This window comes from Leptosomus discolor, chromosome 9 (genome assembly GCF_034619465.1).
Source record: "Leptosomus discolor isolate bLepDis1 chromosome 9, bLepDis1.hap2, whole genome shotgun sequence".
Classification (NCBI taxonomy): Eukaryota; Metazoa; Chordata; class Aves; order Leptosomiformes; family Leptosomidae; genus Leptosomus; species Leptosomus discolor.
In genome coordinates this window covers 4232425-4252679 of record NC_141399.1, presented here as the reverse complement: position 1 = coordinate 4252679, position 20255 = coordinate 4232425, and the positions used below count along the sequence as shown (strand labels likewise).

At 44.2% G+C, this 20255-nt stretch overlaps 1 protein-coding gene across 1 annotated transcript in view; it reads right to left on the bottom strand.

Moving 5' to 3' along the window:
* Positions 1-4865: 4865 nt before the first annotated feature.
* Positions 4866-20255, bottom strand: part of LOC104348337 (contactin-3) — a 186539-nt gene continuing 171149 nt past the window's right edge. Inside the window, exons 10-20 of the mRNA XM_086470315.1 lie at positions 18781-18956; positions 14891-15008; positions 13588-13746; positions 13340-13489; positions 12518-12588; positions 11391-11625; positions 11114-11229; positions 10321-10507; positions 7138-7250; positions 5545-5713; positions 4866-4966 (exon numbers count right to left, since the gene is read on the bottom strand). Coding sequence (XP_086326441.1) covers positions 4866-4966; positions 5545-5713; positions 7138-7250; positions 10321-10507; positions 11114-11229; positions 11391-11625; positions 12518-12588; positions 13340-13489; positions 13588-13746; positions 14891-15008; positions 18781-18956 — 1595 coding nt within the window. The remainder of the gene's footprint in view (positions 4967-5544; positions 5714-7137; positions 7251-10320; positions 10508-11113; positions 11230-11390; positions 11626-12517; positions 12589-13339; positions 13490-13587; positions 13747-14890; positions 15009-18780; positions 18957-20255) is intronic.

The window sequence follows — 20255 nt, the reverse complement described above, 5'->3', positions numbered from 1 at the left end:
GGGTGGCACAGGGCTGGTGCCTCCTGAGAGGCAGGACAGCGGGTCTGTCCTGAAGGGGCTGCCCTGTGCCAGGGGCGGCGTCGGGGGACGCGCCGGTCTTTGGGAGGGCTGCCAAGGGAGCGGCTGTCGGCATCTCCTCGTCCTGCAGCCAGCGCTCTCTGATGGAGAGCTCCCCCTGACGCTAACGAGGTGTCCCCATCCTTGGCTGACCTCGGGCAAGACTTGCAAGGTGAAGGTGAGGCGCTAATTGCACCCCTGAGAAATATTTGTTCTTTTTTATAGGCCGCGCATCCCACTTCCCGGCGAGCCCCAAGCTGTAGGCAAGCAGCTATGAATGGTGAAGTCTTCGCAGAGAAGCTCTTTTCTAAGAGGGTAAGACTGATAGCCGGAGATCCAGTCCAGTGGTGTCCCATCTCCCCACATCGTGTTGCAGCTCGCGCTACCTACGCATCAGATTTAAAGGAAAGCAGCGCTTTTTTTTTTTATCGAGCAGGCTTGATAAAACCACAGTAACGTACATTCAGTTATCCCTCTGCTAAACATACCCTTTTTATTGCTTTTCAGGAGTTCAAAGCGTTAGCATTAAACAATCCACGAGGTTGTTTTTCCTAAGAGAGCGAGTGCCTGTTTACAAACTCATTTTATTTTCACAATATTCCATTGTTATTTATTTCAGACAGAAAGCTGTCAGATTAATGCACTCCCTCATGCAGGACAGCTTGCTTTATTGCCTGTTATTAAGACATAACATATACAACCTGACAGGCACTGCCCACGTCTGCATTCCACCAGTGGAAGGCAAATTAAGTAGAAAATGGAGATCTCCAATATTTCTCAGGGCTAAAGCGATATTAGTTTTTAACTCGTTTTGTATTCATAAAGGATCCTGCATGTTGCAACACACCCGATGGAGAACCCAAAGAAAAGGGTTTTAAAAAAATTCTTCTATCAGCCACCTCTGAGAAATTCAGACTTTAGAAGCACAGGAGGAGTCATCAAGTCCCCTCGTACAAACAGTTGTCAGGAAAGAAGGAAGAAAACCCACATTACCTGGGTGGCGCAAGAAACCTTTTAGAAAGCAAACACCGGGGGAAATAGCAGCGCAAGAAACTTTAAGCCGGTGCCTAAAACACCCCAACGAACAGCCCTCGCCCTCCGGCCCGCAGCGCTCCCAGGACCAGCTTCCACCGAAAGCCGGTACAGCTTCCCGAGGCGGCATGTGCAGTGGCAAACGTTTTTTTTTTTAAGCTGTATCCAATTCCTTTTTCCTTGGTGTGCGCTTCCAGCTGGCGGCAGGACTCTCGTGCCCCTTCTCCTCTTCACACACACAGTTTGAGTCATCGCCCAAAGAAACCCCAGCGAGTCGCCCCGTTTCGGTTGCCCTAAGTTTCCAGAGAAACCCCTTGGAAGCCGACGTGGCCGCGGGCGCTCGCCCTCCTTGCAGCACCCACCTCGCACCGCACGTTCCGTAGGGAGCCGGGGAAAGGCTGGGCTCATCCCTCCGAGGATCTGCCTTCCCCCCTGCTCCGCCTCTGCCCGGCTTTGGGCTTTGCTCTGCGGTAGCCTTCAGCCTCGCTGGAGGAATTCAGCTGCGTTTTCGATTCGGGTATTGAAAAGAACAGATGTTGCAGTGGCGTTTGCCTTACAACTGTGACTCAAGCCTACTGTTTTTTCTTATTGGATTTCAAATAATAGCAATCGTAAGCGATAAAGTGCTGGCTATTTTTGGTGCAAGTACAAGCGGAACGGCAGAAATACCTTCCCCACCATCCGCGGGTCCAGTCATACAGGCGATGATGTTATTCACATTTTTCATTACCATTGATTTTTTTTCTTTTTATTTTTTTCTTTCTCCCCAGGATTGAACTGCTAATCCTGGTTAGTCCCAGAAGCTGCTCTGGAAAAGCCTGCAAGAGGTAGGCTGCCTCAGGGGCCTCTCCCCTTGTCACCTTACCCCGTTGCCTCCCATGCTTTCCCAACGACAACTTGGTTTTTTTTCCAAGTCTCCCTGGAGAATCAGGTCAGTTTTATTACCACAAATAAACACGAATACTACCTGAACGATGAGGAACAAGCAGACCAGTTTAAAGGAACACTAATCTGAGCACTGGGGTAAATAAGGCACGTGCCCACCTACATCTGAAAGGGAAAACCTGGCGCGCTCGCCTCGTGCGTCTACGCTTGTGAAAACGCGTTGGGATTATCATTAATCCTTGCTGCAGTAGCTGGATCAGCTCCCTATTAATGTAGGTAGAAGCCTTGCTTTAAAAGCTTAAAGACAGAGTTCTGCCTGGTCCGTGTTCCCAGTGAGGAGGTTTCAGTGCTAGAAAGTGCCAGGCTTCACGGGAAGCCGCAGTATGTAAGGAGCAGGCAGTCTGCAGGGGAAAACAGGCCACGCCATTTAATGCTAAACAGTGATATACTAAATAAATTATTACAAAGAACTAACTCTTCTTCATTATAACTACATTATTATTATTTTAATTTTTAATTTCAGAGGGGAGGAAGCAGCCTAACTGTATAGATGGGAAAGGAAGGCAGGGGGCTTTTCGCCCGTCATGCCGCAATCCTGCGGGCAGGGGTGGAGCGCAGAAGCTGGAGCACAACCTTGGGTCCCTGCCCCAGCCATGGCTGACTCCTCGGGGGCAAGACCAGGGCGTGTTTCTGACCGTACTCCTCCTTCCCACCCTGCCTGCTGTACAAGCACGCCTGGGTCGATGGGCTGGGATTTTAGTCTTCCAGCGGCGAAGCTACGGCGAGGGAAACCTCTCCTGTCCCGCCAGGAAGCGCCAGTCAGCAGAGATACCGTGAAGGCGCAGTAAAAACCATTTGCAGATGCTGCAAATCCCCCCCGTGTGCAAATATAGGGTATGAACAAGCACTTTGAAACAGTCTAGTATCCCTCAATGTAATAAATATTTTATTAGAGTAATAGAAAAAAATGCATACAGATAACCATAGGATACACACACAGCTGGAAGTTTAAGGATCAATTTCAAACTTTTCAATATGAAACAAGGTACTCGGTACATATCTCATGGAGATATAGAACTAGAAATTAAAGAATACAATGTAATCGCACGGAAATGGCACTACAGGAACATGGACTAGAATTCTGTGAAACAAGAATAGAAAGAGTCACCCGTTGTTGCATGAAACATAACTACGTACTTACTAGTAACACCTGTTTTTTCCATCTCCCACCCGCCCCCCAGTTGCAAGTGTCTGAAAACATCACTGGTTAGCCACGGGGAAAAGCAACTAGCCATTTATAACTATGTATGTACAGTATTTACAGCTCTTGCTTACTTCAACAGTGAGCACGTATTTTCATCCGACTGCGATACTAATAAGGTGATTTGCTATTTGAATGCATATCAAGGTCTTTTTCTACAGTGCTACCCTCATTTCATGAATCCTGGTTCTCTCCCTTTACAGTTCTGTGTGTTGGAATAATACTGTGAGATTTAAAAAGTCTTACAAAGGGTATGCTTGATGCCACGTGAACACTCGCTCTACCACGGACGTAGGCAGCTCTCTAAAAGGTGTCCAAAAGGCTGATTTGACTAAATTGCCAACTACAAAAGTCCCACGTACCAGGCTTAATGTTTGTTCGCTATATTGCTACGAAAGAAAGCACAGAGGTCTCTGTAATAGCAAGCCTGAAGTGTCTTTGTGTAATTTTTTTACCATAACCTACAGTATTGCCATAAACTTACCGACTCACGACAGTAATGGGGTGTGCACTGGAGTGCCAGACCAGGTGAAACGGTTCTGAACTGGTTACAGAGCAGCAGGAAGGAGAGTTTACGACTGGAACACTGAATTGAGGATGAGGGTACAGCGCAGTGCCGTGGAAAAAGCAAGGTGAGCTGGGGCTGCATATTTGGAAGCACCACATCCAAGGTAGGGGGGTGGTGGTCATCCCTTTTCGTAAGGCCATGGTGCAGCTGCATTGCAGTAACGCTTACAACTGGGCACTTGTGCTAGTGAAACCCGCTGACGGGAGTTCAGAGAAGGGCAGTAAAAATGATCCCAAAGGTGGGAGGATTTGGTTATGAATGAAGAAACTGGCTGAGAAACAGACGGCGTGGAGAGCGGGAGATGAACTTCAGAATCTGTTGCTGGAGAGGCAGGGTAGGAGTTGGAAAAGGTACACAAACATTGTGATAAAACAGGGAGCCTTCTTTGAAACCCAGCTGTGAAATCATTTCTTAAGACTAAGGGTGGAAGCTTTGCCTCTTGGACACCCCAGCGTGGACTGTGCAAAACGAACATCCATCCCGGGACCTCTCTCTACCTCCTGGGACTTCTCTCTAACCCTCCAGCTGCCGTTTCTTGCTAGATTGGGAACAAGCTGTATAAAGGGCAGTAACAAAACTGATCCAAACCTACTGGACTATGACACCGACTCCAGAAGGGCCCCTGGGCCAACGCGCTATCACCCGCCCGAAAGGCCGCGGCTCTGTCTCGTCGTGGGCGCAGGGAATGGTGTTACCCTGGCCACGCAGAACATACCCAAAACAATTCAGTGGCGCTGCAAAAATGGAGCTTCTCACTGAGCTGTGCTCTTCCTCGTAGCTCTGAGCACAGTGCCGTTGCTCTCCCTCCCTCTCACGTTGTATCTGAAGTATGTAATATGTAAACTCCTTTGGTTCAAGTATTAAGGCATTTTAGATTCCTTTTTAAAGGATTTGCTAAACTTTACACGGTATTTTTACTTCAACCTACACTGAAATATAAAGAATTTAAAAACACGTCAGGATAGAAGAAAAACATGCATTAACCACTGCAGTTCTTTTTAAAAAAAGCACTTTTCTGTAGTAACTGATTTTTTTTTTTTCCCAGCAAATGCAAATGTATCATCACAACACTGAACTAAGAGTCAAGGAAAACACTGTTGGTAAGAAGCTGGAGACGCTGAAGATACTCAGGACCGCCGGACCAGAACCTCTTGCATCCATACCTGTGACAAACGAAAAAGGTCGGGATTAAACGAAAGCGTGAATGTCTGCTGTGCCAAAGTATCACTCTTCCTGGAGGCTGAGCAAAAATTATTGTGAATTTTTATTTCTGACAAGCAATGCAAACTTCCAAAAATACAGTGAATAATTGAAACCCACAGGAACGCCTTGCAAAATTCCTGAAACAAAGGGTCCTGACTTTCAAGGTAATAATAAAAAAAAAAAAAACAAAGGAAGAGAAGTAAAAAAAGGTGATGTTTTTAATACCACTTCACATGGTAATTTCCCAGTTCAACAGAATGAAGTTTGTCATGCGTAAGGGCATCAAGACTCTTAATTGCTTTCCGTGACCTCATTACCATACAACATAGGAGTATGAATTCTCTTTTTCTCCCCCTCAATTAAGGACTCGATTCCTGGAAGGACGGGGACCGCTGCTGGGCGTCGCCTGCCGGTTTGGTGGCGGTTCACCAAGGCAGGGACGTGTCTGTACTGCGGCCGGCACACGGGAGGCTCTGGTGTTGGCTGGGGACCCAGTATAAGCACAGGACAACACAACAGTGCTGGAGTTTCAACCTACTGGCTAGCCTGGGGATCAGGATCTGGTCGCTGCTAGCGCCATCGCCGCCGTCGGTGGTTGCTTTCACCTCTATGACGTAATCTTCGTTGAACTGGAGCAGGAGCTCAGCCGTCGTCTTGTCCGTGGTCAGCACGTTCGCGCTGGTCTGGCTGCTGGTCCTGTACAAGACCTGCAACACAAGCGAAGCGCTGTAGCACGTCATTCCTTCCACTAGGACCCGAGCAGCAATTTTTATGTGTGATGCTCAGAAACAAGGTTTCAGTCTTTAAAAAGACGAGAGAAAAGATTGGATTTTTGGTTAATATCATACGGCAGAATTGCATTAAAGAAAAGACAGTAACATCAATCAAGCTCTTTTATTCCAGTTTTAATCTAAAATGGCACAATGTGTAATGATAACAATGAATAATATATTCTGCTGAGTGTCTTAATAATATATTGTTCCATAAATTATCCCACCATCTGAAATCTGCCATTATCTAGATCAGCTTCTTCTCTCAATACGTCGTTTTTTGGAAGATGTTCTGCAAGTGCTGAGTGATTCTTCAGTCATGAAACTTATCTGCAGTCGCTGTCCTGAGCTTTAAAGAACGGCAGCTAGAGCGGAACGTCCCAGCCCGCTGCTCAATGGGAGCAGGCACGAGGGGGGATTTCAGAGCAACGTCAGCCTCTCTTCGGTCCTGAAGATTTGTTAACCGCACGGCCCTTGCCTTCTGGGACAAAAATGACCCCCCTAAGTGCTTTCCTTCAGTCAAATTAACCAGTTTTATCAATCAGCTTGTCCTTTGCAATGCCTGTAATCCACAGGGTAGCCTGGAATCGTCGGGGGACACGGAGTATGCAGGTGGAGACTCTACACGGTAGGATTTCAGGTACCACCTCTGAAGGTAGGTGGCTTATCTGGGCTGTAAACGTGTATTCCTTGCCAGGACACCTGAGGACACGGCCTAGTCAGACCTTCAGCACAGATCTCTTCTGCAGGATGCGGGATCCAGCTGTCCCCAGCTCATCAGGAACATCTCCGGCATAGTTAACTACTTGTACTTGTGCACGCTGATCAGATTTAGAGTAGAGGTAGCAATTGTCAATCAATCAAGACAATGAGCACGTCCCAAAGCAGGTGAGAAGAAAAAGGTTTAAGAATATCAGTTTGATACATGTGGTACTAAAACACCAGCAATGGGAACTACACCCTTCAGCTAAATCCTGGATTATATGGCATGAGTTTGGGTAAGTGTTAGAGGTTTTATAATATATAACGTGTGTTATACATGTGCTGAGTGTTACACGTTCTACTGTCCAAGCGGATCCCACACGTGGAGAGGTGGGATCCCAAGAGCCGCAGCAATGCCTGCAGCTCCTGCCGTTGTTTGCCTGAGGAGGAGAAGGCATTCAGTGCACCACTGACGGCGAAAGGACCACGGTTTGTGAGACGCTGTTAGGACAGGATTTAAAAATCTCTAAAAAGGAGACACTACTGAAGTGGTTTAGATGTGGTGTTGTGCACCCTCTGCGCTTCCTGCCTCGCAAACCGACAAGAAAAACCCAGCTGTGGATCGCGCTCGGGTCTTTTCCTGGTCTGTTTTGACTTACCTTATACCCAGTCACCTCGGACTCGTTCTCCATAGCTCTTACTTCCTCCCAGCTGAGGATTACTCTGGAGTCGGTGACATTCCACACTACGTTTCCTGGTGGTTGACTGGGTGCTTCAAATACATAAAAAATATACATAATATACATAAAAGCAAAATTTAATTGGCATTAGTGACTTATTGTACAGTAGGACCTAACAGTTGAGGTAACTGACTGGCATTACACGTCAGATGCAAACGCAACTCAAAGGCAGCCTCGTCGTTCCTACACTGTACGGTTCACAGGCTAGATTGGAAGAACAGAAGGAAGGGAAACCAGAATGGCACAGAGCTGTTCTTTCTCAAGTTGTATTATCTGCTGATGGCCCTTCATTAAATCCAGTCCAAAAAAAAGCGTATGTCTTGGGACATGGGTGACCAATGGAAACAAACTCTAGTGAAACCAGTGATGGTAACAGACAATCTCTAGTTCTAGCATACTGCCAAGAATAAGCAAATACTTCGCAACAGATTATTTGTTAGACAGATTCAGTCCTAGTGAATATTCAAATCTACACGCTGTGCTGATTTACTTGAACATGTTTGTAATGTAAAAAAATAGCTGACAGGAATGTTTTGTTCCTCCTTTAACTCGAGGTGTGATTTTGAAGTGCAGTCTGTGCCATTTCTGTATCTGCAGAACGACAGTGGGCTTTGGCCAAGGAAATCTATTGGGTGGGTTTGGGTTTTTTCGTGTTCCTTAACAATCCGAGGCTGTTATTTTCAAAAGGAGCAGCAGGCTTGTGGCTGCACGCTTTAATATGCCTTGCAACTGCCAAGCTTTCAGGGAAGGCGAAGGTAAGTACAAACCTCTTAAGATGCCTCAAGTTGGTTTCCCAGAAAATGGGTCATGCAGTGACACAATCGATGATTAAAATCTTTTCTAAATGTGTTACGGAAAACAATTTACTGTTGCTGTCACCTAGTGGAGGCAACTGCTGCTTAGGTGGACCACGCTCGCTTTGATGCTGAGGGCTCCCGTATTAAACGCTGACAGTGGCGTTAAACACTCCTGTGCCTCTGCTCACAGGGTGGTTGTTTTGGGTTGTTTTTGTTTTTTTTTTTTCACCCTCTTTTATTTTTAAACTCTTTGACACGGGAAGCTCCCTACCGCCTTTCCATCGGCAGTCAGATCAAACCCCACCCAATTACACTTCTGAACACAAAGCAGACACAAAAGCTCAAAGAGCGAGGCTTAAAAGAATTATTCTAAAATCAAACAAGCACTCACAGGTGGTTTTTTTGCAGTGTGCCCCTTGTTCTATATACTAAATAGTATTTAACCTGATGCACCAATCGCCACGTTTTGTAAATGTAAGAGGGGATTGTTTTACTCCTGAGGATTAAGTATTACAGCATATATAAACAGTTTTACGCTGAGATGTTAAAGCTGAATTTCAAAAGAAACGAGTCATTCTTTTAAATCCACAACAAACTATTAATATGACATCTGAAAAAATGAAGAGTAATTACACATAAAAAAACCCATGAGCCTTTATGGCCTGCTTGACTTCTGGAAGTGATTCGCAAGGCCCCAGTTCACTTCAGACACCAAACTCTCCAGTAACCATCAGTGTTCAGAACTGCAGAGCTCAACTGGTAAGGGGTCAGGTCCCACACCGCCGTGTCCCTTCAGCACGTGGCCAGCAAACAGCTACAGGGCCTTCTCTGCTGCTTAAGTCTGGGCATGTACACTAGTATAGCTCTGACTTCTGATGGACAGGACATTTGTGTTTCTTGATGGGGCTAAAAGTTACTAAGAAATATCTTGCAGGTCATGTGGGTGAACGCAAGTGCAGTGTGCAGAGAAATCCTTCACCGTGAAAACCACATCAGGTTAAGGTAGAAATTGGGATTGATTAAAAAAATCACACATTTGAATGGGAACTCGGTCTCTGCTGCAGCAGTACAGAGGATTCTTTGCCTTAGTCAACTCAACCAGCAGTCAGCAAAAGCCTCCAGACTGACGTGACACTGTACTGCGGTGGTTTTGCTCTCTTTGTTCACCCTCAGGATACCTGGACATCGTGCAACTAGGTGTTTCTTTTTCGTTACTCCAAACAGCAGCCATCTTGACGAAGGGCCTGACCCAGATCCCGTTCAAACCAGCGGGATGACCGAGTGCTTCTCCAGTTCTCGTTCACACATCCCAAAGGTCGCTAAAAGAGGACTGAAAAATCACTGAGCTGACCAGGCTGGCACAAAGTGAGGAGCCAGCAGCCACAAAGATCGTTAATTACAGAAAACTATTCGTGACCCATCAGGTACGGGCTGCAGGCAGTTAGTTACTTCAGATCAGCCCCTTCACGGCCACTATGCACAGAATGTATTTAAACTCTAGCAAATACAAGTTAATCTGGGTTGGTTTAGTCCTCAGTGACAGACTGACACTCGTTTTTGCATATAATAATTTCTGATAAACTAGCTTATTTCGTAATATTGATGATGTGACTACTTCTGGTAGAAGGATGTTAATGACTATTCCAGGGAATTTGACCTTTCAGACAGATTTAATTGGACATTCTTGCAAGCCTGACAGAAATAGTTCAAGATTGATGACCCCGAGCTCTATTACAATGCAAGAGTACACTAAAAATATTTCCGTTTGTAGAAAAATTAGTGCAGCCTTTGACAACCTGTTCTCCAGCTTAATTTCTCCTTTTTAATAGGAAAGTGGCCTCTTGTGCCATTATTCAAGGGGAAACAATGGACACGAAGGACTGTTTTGCATGAATTGTATGAGGATCATTGCATTTCAAAAGCCATGCCCTCGAGAACTTATAAATATGTTATAAAACCCTGAAAAATTCAACAAGTCTCTGTGTGTTTTTTTTTCTTTACAAACAACAGAAATTTTTCTTTTAAAATTCTTCCAGTCACTAGAAGAATAATAAAGGTTCTATGCAGAAATTATTTATCTTACTTCAGCTCCACTGGCATAGTCGAGCTTTACTTACTCATCCTGCTGAAGCAGCAGAGGGTAGAAAATGGAAGGTCTGTGCTCGATTTAATTGTGTAACTCCTCCAGTCTGGATGGAAATTTAGGTCACTTACACACACTGCCATTCCCAGTAACGCGCCTCTCTCTCATTTCCCCGCTAGCACACCGTTCTGCCTCTCCCCACTTTAAATTCAAGATACTTACGTGTCTTTTTTGTGGTAGCATTTACTGTGGCACTAAAGGGACCCGCTCCAGCGCTGTTGTACGCGCGGACAGCTGTGTAGTACGCCAAGTTGCTCTTCAAACCTGTTATTCTTACGGATGTCTCGTTCCCTGCAGCTTTTACTCTGTTTGAAGATTCTTCTTTTCCACCATTATTCCAGTACCTAACCTAGTAAATATAAAACAAACCCACTTACAATCTTGCACGGGATGGACCGTTCACCCACAGCATTGCATCTGACTCCTTTAAGTGTGGTTTTTTCTCAGCTGAAGAAGGCAGAAATACATTCAAGTTTCAAAAATATGTTTACTGTGCAAAAAAAATATCTCTTACCCATCTGCTATTCACGCTTGCTGCTCTTTGTAGTGACGGTAGGAAAAAGGAAAGTGAAATATGAAGATTTTGCTTGAATTAAAAAATGACAAGAGGAAAACTATTACTTCATCTAATACGTAAACAAATTAAACTCAGAAAACTGAGAAAACCGTACCTTACAGAATAGTTTCTTTGGAAGTAAATGTAATTCTGAAAAAAAAAATCTCAGTCTGCAAATACCATTAGACAGACACATGACTGTCAGCACAGGAAGCAAAACACCATTTCATTCTGTGTTCTTTGTTTTCAAAAGACACTTAGAAGAAAATACCCTTCTTCTGGGTGGAGGTGGGGCAGGTAGAAAGCAAGATACGTGTAAATTTGTGCTGCTGTCCTGCAGCCTGCGTGACCCTTCTGGCTCATGGCCCTTTACAGTGGGAGTATTTTAACTGAGCTTACCTCATAGCCCAGTAACCTTCCGCTGCTCATCTTCCAGGGGATGGCCGTCCAGGAGACCTCGATGACCGAGGACGACAGACTCGTGGCAGAGACACCGGAGGGGGCTACGCTGGGCTCTGTATTCGGAAATCAATAAATGAGAGAGGATCAGCAGCGCTGGTGACCGTGGAAATAAAACCAGGCCCGTATTCAAAGCAAGCTCATTTCTGTTCGCTGTTGCTATAGCCTCTGATGAAACGCCTCACGTTAAACATCTGGAGGCAACTCAGTCACGTACCTTCTTCGGCTGAAAAAACCGTGGTGACTGAACTAAACGGCCCTTCTCCTTTATTGTTATAGACGCCGACTTTGACTTCGTAGGGTGAGAAGGGCAAGATGCTTTCATTCCTAAAGACGTATCGTGGCGTGTCAGGAGAGGTGACCACAGTCTGTATCCACGTTGTGGTGCCAAAGGGGCGGAAAGCAACAACATAGCCAAATCCTTCCCCGTTTTGTAGTTCTTCAGGGATGGGCTGTGAGAAAAGCAACAGAGGACAGGAGTCTGTGATGCCACATACGGCACTGGACGCGTTTTGCAGGAAGAAAGTACCGACAGAGGAACGTCCGTGATTGTAACCAGGTTCTGGTACCGCATTTGGCACCATTCCATCAGCAAATTAACTCTGGTACAGCAGAGCAAAACGTGTTCCTTTGAACCTATTTTTAAGGTTTGCACTTCAAGAAGAGAACAACTTTCAGGTACCTTCCTTGTTTTCCACTAAAAGTATACTGTTTTAAGACGCTTTTCAGTAAATACAATTTTTTTTTTTTCAATTTCACAATCCATAGCTCATGAAAAATGAGTAACTGCTTAGTCAACTGTTAGAGAATCCAGTACTACCTTTGTACAGTGGCTTATACCTTCCTCTGATGTGATTACAATTAGATAACCACACAGACGGCAGTCAATGTTGGTAACAGAATGTTAACGGTTTTTTTCACTCATTAAAAAGGGGACACACGATATAAAGTAGTATCTGATTGTTTGTCTTGGCTGGCACACGAATCCAGAGTTAATGGTAGGAAAGCAAGAGCTGCTAATTTGCACCGAAAAGCCTAATTCTTTGGCTCAACCTTTGAGCAATACCCCCCTTCCTCCTCCCCCGCCCTCCTGCCCCCTTTTTAGCGTTAACATTTGTTTGAGAGCAGAAGCGACCTCTCAACGTCCGACGGATTGCAGCTAGCACAGTGACACGGGAGAGCGCAAGAGGGAAGGCAAACGTGCAGAGCTCACGTTACAGAACGTTACCGAGCACACATACATCCTAGACGAGAAGCTGCTGCAGCCAGGGAAATTCAGCTTTTAAGAAGAGTTTGAATGAAAACAACCATTCTCTGAAGAAAATTGCTTGCCAGAAAACTTACATCCCATGTTATGACCAGTTCAGACCTGCTGCCTCCTCCCCCACTGACTTCAGAGGGGGGAATTTCGGGAACTGTGAAAAGGAAACGTACAGCTGTCTACAGAGTGTAGATACAAGAGACGACATCACACAACGTTAACCTCACGCTCTGAAGCTAACCCGGTCGTACCCATCTTGCTTTTTGCAAGGGAAGGTCAATGGTTTTGAGGCAGGGTGGGCAGTCCTGGAAAGCTCCAGCCCTGTCCTGCAGCCACCTTGCTGCTTTCCATCACTGGGGCAGGCTGATGGTTTTTGGAGCGCCTGAAGAACCCCACTAGCTCGCAGTTTGAGCCATGTGTGCTCATGAACTTCTGCACATTGGAGGTACGTGTCCTTTTTTTTTTAATTAGGGTTAACTTATGCGGCTTTATTGGGCAACGGCCTTACTCCAAGGGAACTCCTGGGGTTTTAACTGATGTGGTCTTCTGAGCCACGTGCTTGTTACGTGGAGGGTGTACACTGATCAAACACTAGGAATGAAAAAAAAAACAACCCTCTTTCCCTCCATTAATACCTTCAGACTCTGCAGCACTGCCTGAACTGACCGACTTTGGCATACTAAATACAGTTTAAATGTATTTAGATGTTATGCTTCTGTGATGTTCAGTAATGCAACACAAACTGTCCCACAGCTAAATGGAAAAATCATAAAGAAACTAGTTACAGGCTTTTGTATCCAATGTCACTTCCAAGCTTGTGTGCGAAGAGCCATAGATACGAACGCTCCTTTTTTTGTTAACATTCAAGATTCTTGAATTAAAAACAAATAGAAGAACCCACTAACCTGCCTCTTCAGTTCTTACTTTTTCTGAGGGTAAACTAGGTTCTCCACCTCCTATTTTGTTACTGGCAACTACACGGAATTCATATTCAACCCAAGGATTTAAATCCACTACTGTGGTTGTGAAGGTTTTTCCATCGATCACGTCTGGAACTATGAAAAAGAAAAAAAAAAAAAAAAAGGAAACTAAGGACACGGTCTCCCTGGTCGCAACCACTGCGACACAGCCTGTCACAGGAATTGTGTTTTACCTGTTGTAACTCGCTGCCAGCCAACTGAAAAAGGTGTCCTGGCTTGTATGGCGTAAGCGGTTACTGGGCTGTGATTATCTGTGCCTTCTTGCCAGGAGATCTGAGCCGTGGTATCAGTTATCTCATCCACTTTCACATGTTCAGGGGGCCCAGGTGAGCCTAGCATCAGATTGAAAAACACACAGTGTTTTGTAAAGCCAGTACCCTGGAAATCACTAACACAGCAGTATGGATTCTCCATTTTTTCAGCGCTGTGGGAGGAAGAAAACAATTCCGCTTGGAACAAGAACACTTGCAATTATTGTTTTACATTCACTAAACAACTCTGATAAGCCAATTCTGAAATACTCCGAGCTGCAGCGCCGATGACAGGGCTTTGGCTTTCTTCAAGAACCTCTGTTCAGCATGAGCCCTCTGTCTCTTACTTTAGTCCTCCATGTCCTCTTTTATTCTGCTAACACATCTCTGTAGTCTGCCAATTTGTTATCTACAGCTGTTTTACTGTACGATGCACTGCAGCAATTTTTCAGCACAACATCTGATCAGCACCCCGAGCAGCAATTCAGTCAGGCAAACTTTCTGCTGCCTTCTGGAAAATCCTGATTCTGGGCATCCTGGTGAAAATGCTGGGTTTTGTCTCATCTGTACCAGCAAAGGGGGCGGAAATAACTAACAGTGCCTCAACAATTAGAAAATATCTATCATCTGGCATATTTTAGAGTATATTGAGCGTTGATCACATGCTTTGCTCTCCTAGACCAAAGCTTTTCTCTTGCAAGAAATGTACCTGCATCATCTGCAAAGCAAGCTACAGTCCTGGCCTAACAGCGAGCATTCCAGCTCTGAAGGAAAAGGAATAAGCCTGAATTATATGCTTTAAACTCCAGCATGTCCCAAGTCAAAGCCTCTCCCAGGCTCTGGCAGCAGTTGTCCATGTCATGGGATTCTGGAGTCACCAACCCCAACTGTTCAGTCTGCAGAGGCAGCAGCTCACGACTTGTCACAGCTGCCAGTACCAAGTTCCCTCTCACCAGTGACTTGAAGGACTGTCACTGAGAAAAGATGTGAAGTCATTATTATATCCTCCAGCTCTTAATTTCTCTGGGAAAAATTAGGCTTCATCCAACAAGCGAGGTAAAATTCTCCCTAACTGCAAGGCAGAATGACATAATTCAAGTCACAGTCATTCATCACGTAATTTAAGTCATGAATTGGTTTTGTAATCTACAACATCAGTTTTTTCTGTGGTCTACAACAGAAGAGTCAGGAAATATGAGTCACGGTAACTGAAGCTGAAATTTACCTCGTACGATAAGGTCTGCTGCAGATGCGACGCTATCCACTTCTGTCTTCACCATACAAACATATTTTCCACTGTGTTTCAGCTGGATGTTTCTAATCATTAAATCTCCTGACGCACTCTGTTGAAATACAGAGTTCTTATTAATGTAAATGTACTACCTTGTAATTGAATATTAAGATTATATTTGTAAATGGAAAAGAAATCAACCAAAAATATTGAAGATAAAGTTGCTCCAAAATTGCCTTGGCAGACGGCCTGCGGGATGGCACGTTATTACCCGTCAGCTGCTCCGTGGTAATTGTCTTTAAGCATTTTCCTAGTGAACATGAGGTAGCATCCCTCTCTTACGAGAAAGGAAGCGACAACACGGGTAGCTCTTGGGAAATGCACCTCCCGACTGCTGTTAGGAACCATGAAGAAAGTCAGTGCCCTGGGACCAACACTTTGTCTCACCAAAGCGCTATGGAAGAGAAAAACGTGGTTTCTACGGCCATTAACCAATTTGACTTCTGGACAGAATTTGTAAGTCTAGTTATCACAGATATTTAAGGAGTTCAAATGTGTAAACGACAAAGCTGAATGTGGGCCATTCTACAGGTGACTGCGAGCACACTTTTATTTAAAGGTTGTACATTTTGGGCTAAATTCCCCGTTTTACAAGTCTAAGTTCTATTTGTTCTTCACTGAATATTTAATCTTTGGTCATTTTTTCCCCATTGGCCTCTCTCATGTGGTAACTTGTGGTCGATCTCCCGAATCAAGGGAGACGTACATAAAACTCAAGTGATAACTGTAGCTTCGTATCACGTTAGGGCTTCCTGCCTGGTATCTCTTTTCTACATCACTGAGTAGAGAACTTGATACCACACCTTTGGCAGCCAGTGTCACTTCAGAAAATCTCCTCTTCATGTCAGCTGAATTACTGCTTTAACCCAGGTCACATCATATTTTCCAGGTGAAAACCCTCTCAGTCACATTCCAATTTTTAAAAGTTTTTTTTTTGTTTGTTTGGTTGTTGTTTTTGGTTTTTTTTTTACATTTTCTGGAGAAGCAGCATTTCATTTGAGGCCAGAACCCTGGTTTTTGTGGGTATTTTCAGCTACGCTGGTCACATGGCTGATTCCTGGGCACACAGCCGCTTGGAAGCAAAGGGAAGACACGACTCTGGAGTTTATTTTAGTCTTAGAAAAAAACCCTAACAACCCTTCCAACCATTTGATTATTTTTCTTTGTTTCACACTCGCACCCATTATTGCAGCATCACGCCGTCTCCCTTTATTCAACACAAGCCGAAAACAATTCTCCCTGATTCCCTTCCGTGCGTGTGTAAACCCGATGCCTGGTCCGCGAAAGCACAGATGTAAGCGTTTGCAGGACAATTCAGCCTGCAGTTGGAAGTTGAGATGAAGGCGATCTAAAACCCATCTACTTGACTGGGTGTGGATATCCAGGGAATGACCAACAGCAGCAACGCGCACTCACGAGCAAATCACCTTCTCCACGAACCTATTTCAGCAAACTAAATTTGAACCATCTCGACAAAAGGGACTGTCCAATGGGATAATTTTACTTGAAATAAACCCCGCCAAAATATTAACACTTTGTTTAAATTATCGGTGGGTATTTTGGGGAAGGAGCCCAAAGCACTGGGGGAAAAAACCCAGAAACCTGCAGCAGCAAAAAGCTACAGTGTAGAAGGCCCCCTTGCCCCCCAGACCATCGGTGGGATCCACATTCCTGCCTAGCCAGATTAAATCTCTGTCAGTGTGGACAAGCCTAGGTGACAGTAGGACACCTTCCCTTCCCCATGCCACACCGAATACAAAGAGCGAGCCGTCCACGCAGTACGAACAGCTGCTGAAATTGCTTTTGCTCCTCCTGACTGCAGAACAGCCCCAGCCCTTGCTGGGCTCTGCAGGGAGGTGATACCCCAAACAGTTGAGAGGCAATCTGTTCAGAATTTTGGAATCTGCTGGGTTTGCCATACTCTTTGTGTAAAATCACCTGGCAAACAGAAAACCCGAGCAGTAAGACAGTGTTACATCCTGTATTTTTCGATCCATCTGGAAGACCAGGTGGTGGTCCCATAACGTTCCCACTGACAACTACATGCCGGAGACCTCAGCCATGCGTGACAGGGACTTCAGACACCATTACGTAGACATCTATCCATTGAAAAATTATTTTCCTTTCGGCATGTTCACGACCAAGAAAGGTGACGTTATTTTTGCACGGATGTTTTGCCCAGGTATTGCACACACTGCAGCTGTTGGGAGGCTGAGAACACTTTTATGCTTATTTACTTACCAAGACGCACATGTAACTCTAGATGAAATTATTCCACGGGCCTTAATGTGATACAAAGTCCATAAAATATTTTTGTGGATCTCTTGGTAACCTACGAAGTTTTCTGTTAACAAAATCCTCCAATCCCTCTTTACACAAATAACTGTTTAAAAAAAAAAAAACCAAACCCTAAGTACCTATAATATTCCATAACGCCCCCTAATTCTGTCCCTTATGACAAATTTCCAAGTAAAATATTCTAGGTCTGAGTTAGGCAATACACCGGATTTTTCTTCAGCACTGACAGAATTTTTTGTGAAAAATGATTTTTTGATGCTTTTTTCCTCGGAGGAAAAATACCCCCAAACACCTCAACAAGGCTTTGATTTGGAATTACGCCTGTGTTTGTTTTAGGAAAAAGCTGGAATTTTTAGTGAGAAAAAGTATTGCATTTCCCAGTCAGCTTATGAAGCTTTAATTGAGCCAACTGTCAGATTCAGGTTTTGGTGTGTTTTTAACCTTTCCTTTCTAATATTAGTATTTGTATATACAACCAGAGTACGGCTGGGGGGAAATATTACTAAATAAATAAAGTCCATGTAGCAGTACTTGAAGGTAACGGGCTATGAAATCGGAGCACTCCCATTACAGCATGACAGATGGTCAGTTTGTAATTCTCAAAACATTTCTGTGAAAATGTACGTGATATATGAATATCTCATGGCTCCTACAAGGAAATCTCATCATCGCCACATGCACTTATATTTAATCAATTGCAAACTGCAGCACAATATGTGTGTTTGGTGCCTACTGATTAAATGCTAAATCTTTCGAGGTTTTACAGGCAAAACCAGAGAAGTTAGGTGCTAAAATTTCACGGTTTCACAGGCATTAGTGTCTAACCCACAGCTATTCCTCTAGAGCAGGGGATCTGGCAAGAATATGTGAAAGGAAACTTTATGAAGGCTTATAACGGCCAGTTTCATGCTGATGCTCAGCTGCTTGTTTTGTTCTCGCTTGGCCATGGCTTGCACTGTCATAAGACCTTGTGCTGTAATTGATTTCATTCTCTTGATACATCCTTCATCTGTCTTAATGCTTTACTTTCCATGTTTGGAATAGAAGGCTAAATGCTAAAAACCAGTACTGTCACCACGCCCACCCCCACCTCCCCCAGCAGCATCTCTGCATCCTGCACAGGAAATATTTAATGAGCTTCTCACCCGAGGATGCTCAAGCAGAATGCTGAGGGATACACTGGGGATGGAAGCGCAGGAAAAATAAAAAAAAAAAGATGGGATAGTTTGTTCAGCTTTAGGCTGAAGCTCACAAAGTCTGTGTCAAGTTCCTCAATCTGTCATTGCTGTGTTTCGTGTGAGCTTGGGGAAAATCAGGTGAGGCCAGATGCAGAAAGAGGCAGGAACTTACAATACTTCAGGTCTAAAATACAGGGTGTCTGAACTACGGGTTATGGGCAACAAGGTAGCTTCATGAACGATTTCCCTCCAACATCGAAGAAAATTCTACAGGCCCAAAAGAGAAGAAACATCCTATTTTTGCCATGTTGAAAAAAGAAAGTAAGCAAGCCTGCCTGGGCAACTTACCCCTCCAACCTTCTCAAAATGAGAAGCGTCCTTCTTGAAATCGGTGAGCGTTCCATTGAAATACCAGGTGAAGCTGATGTCCAGTATCGGATCATGCTGAACCTGGCAAGGCAAGACGACGCTTTCTCCGACAGCGACGTCCATGTTGGAAGGCGCCAGAGTAATCCTGGTGGGCTCTGTTGGCAGCAGAAGTATCAGTTATTGGATTCCTCTATTGCTGAGCTTTGCTTGCTACTAATATTCTACCGTGTTCTTCAAATCTGATTAACGACAGTCACTTCAAATTATGCAGCTGGACCATGAAAGTCGCTGCCCGACCCCTCTTTGTTGGAGAATGTGTCTTTGCACGTTTACCAGGGGGAGCTACTCTGAAAAGGTAAATTTTAACCTGCTGTGTACAGGCCAATAGACTTTGCAATGGTAAATGCACTGCAGCCCACAGCAACGAAATTACCAGTCAAGAGCATGTGTGCGGTTCTCAGGAATAACATGTCTTGGAGCAGGAAGCTGTGGCAGCAGCCACTGGGAAGATTAAGAGGTGGAGTGAGAGAAGGAGCTAATAAAATATGGAAACTAGAGGAAATCCACATGAGGTAGAAGGCATTAGATATATGAGTCCTTATATCACATAGAACATAAATAGTGTCATTAAGAACAGGTGCTTGTTATTCCAGAATCACATTAATGGAGAAAAATTTCAAGTACTGTAAATACTGTAAAAAAAAAAATATTAATTCTAGAAGTCCTTTGGATATGATTCTGTTATTTTTTATAAAGGGACATGAATCATTTAGGAGCACAGACTGAAAATGCGAAGCTGTTAATTCACTGAACAAAATAATTCTGTTTGGATCTATGACATATATAGGATATGCAATGCAGTAGGATATTAGATAATTCTGAATTTGGAAAATCTTTCAGATATTCTGGTCTTTAAAAAAAGGACATCATGAGAACAGACATTCTTCAGATAAACTTTACAGACTACCGGTCCTTTAATCCAGTCTCTTAGACAGCTGCTAGTAATGGATGACTTAGAGGACGGGGCAAGAACCCTTTTAACAATAATCACGTATATAATTCACTTTTGAATGACTTATATTTTACTGCCCGTGGAGTCCGTGAATGCTCCTGCAGCTGGAGTTTCTAGCACATCTTTTTCCATAAGCAAACAGCATCTAGTTCCTTAAGGCTAAACGGGTTTTGGACTGGAATATAAAATTACCTCAAATATTTTTTGATTGCCATGTTTTCTCTTCTCCGCAAATTTTAAAAAACCCCAAACTTGAAAGCATAATTGCACTATTTACGTAAGCGAGAGGAGGAAAGTGATCAGAACTCCCTCGCATCTGAGAAATAACTTTGTCAAAACCAGAAAATCCCTCATTCTCTTGTCTCTCAACTAATACAAGATCTGTAACAAGTATCCTTTTATCTTTCCATACTGTTGAACATGTCACTGCTCACACTCTTCA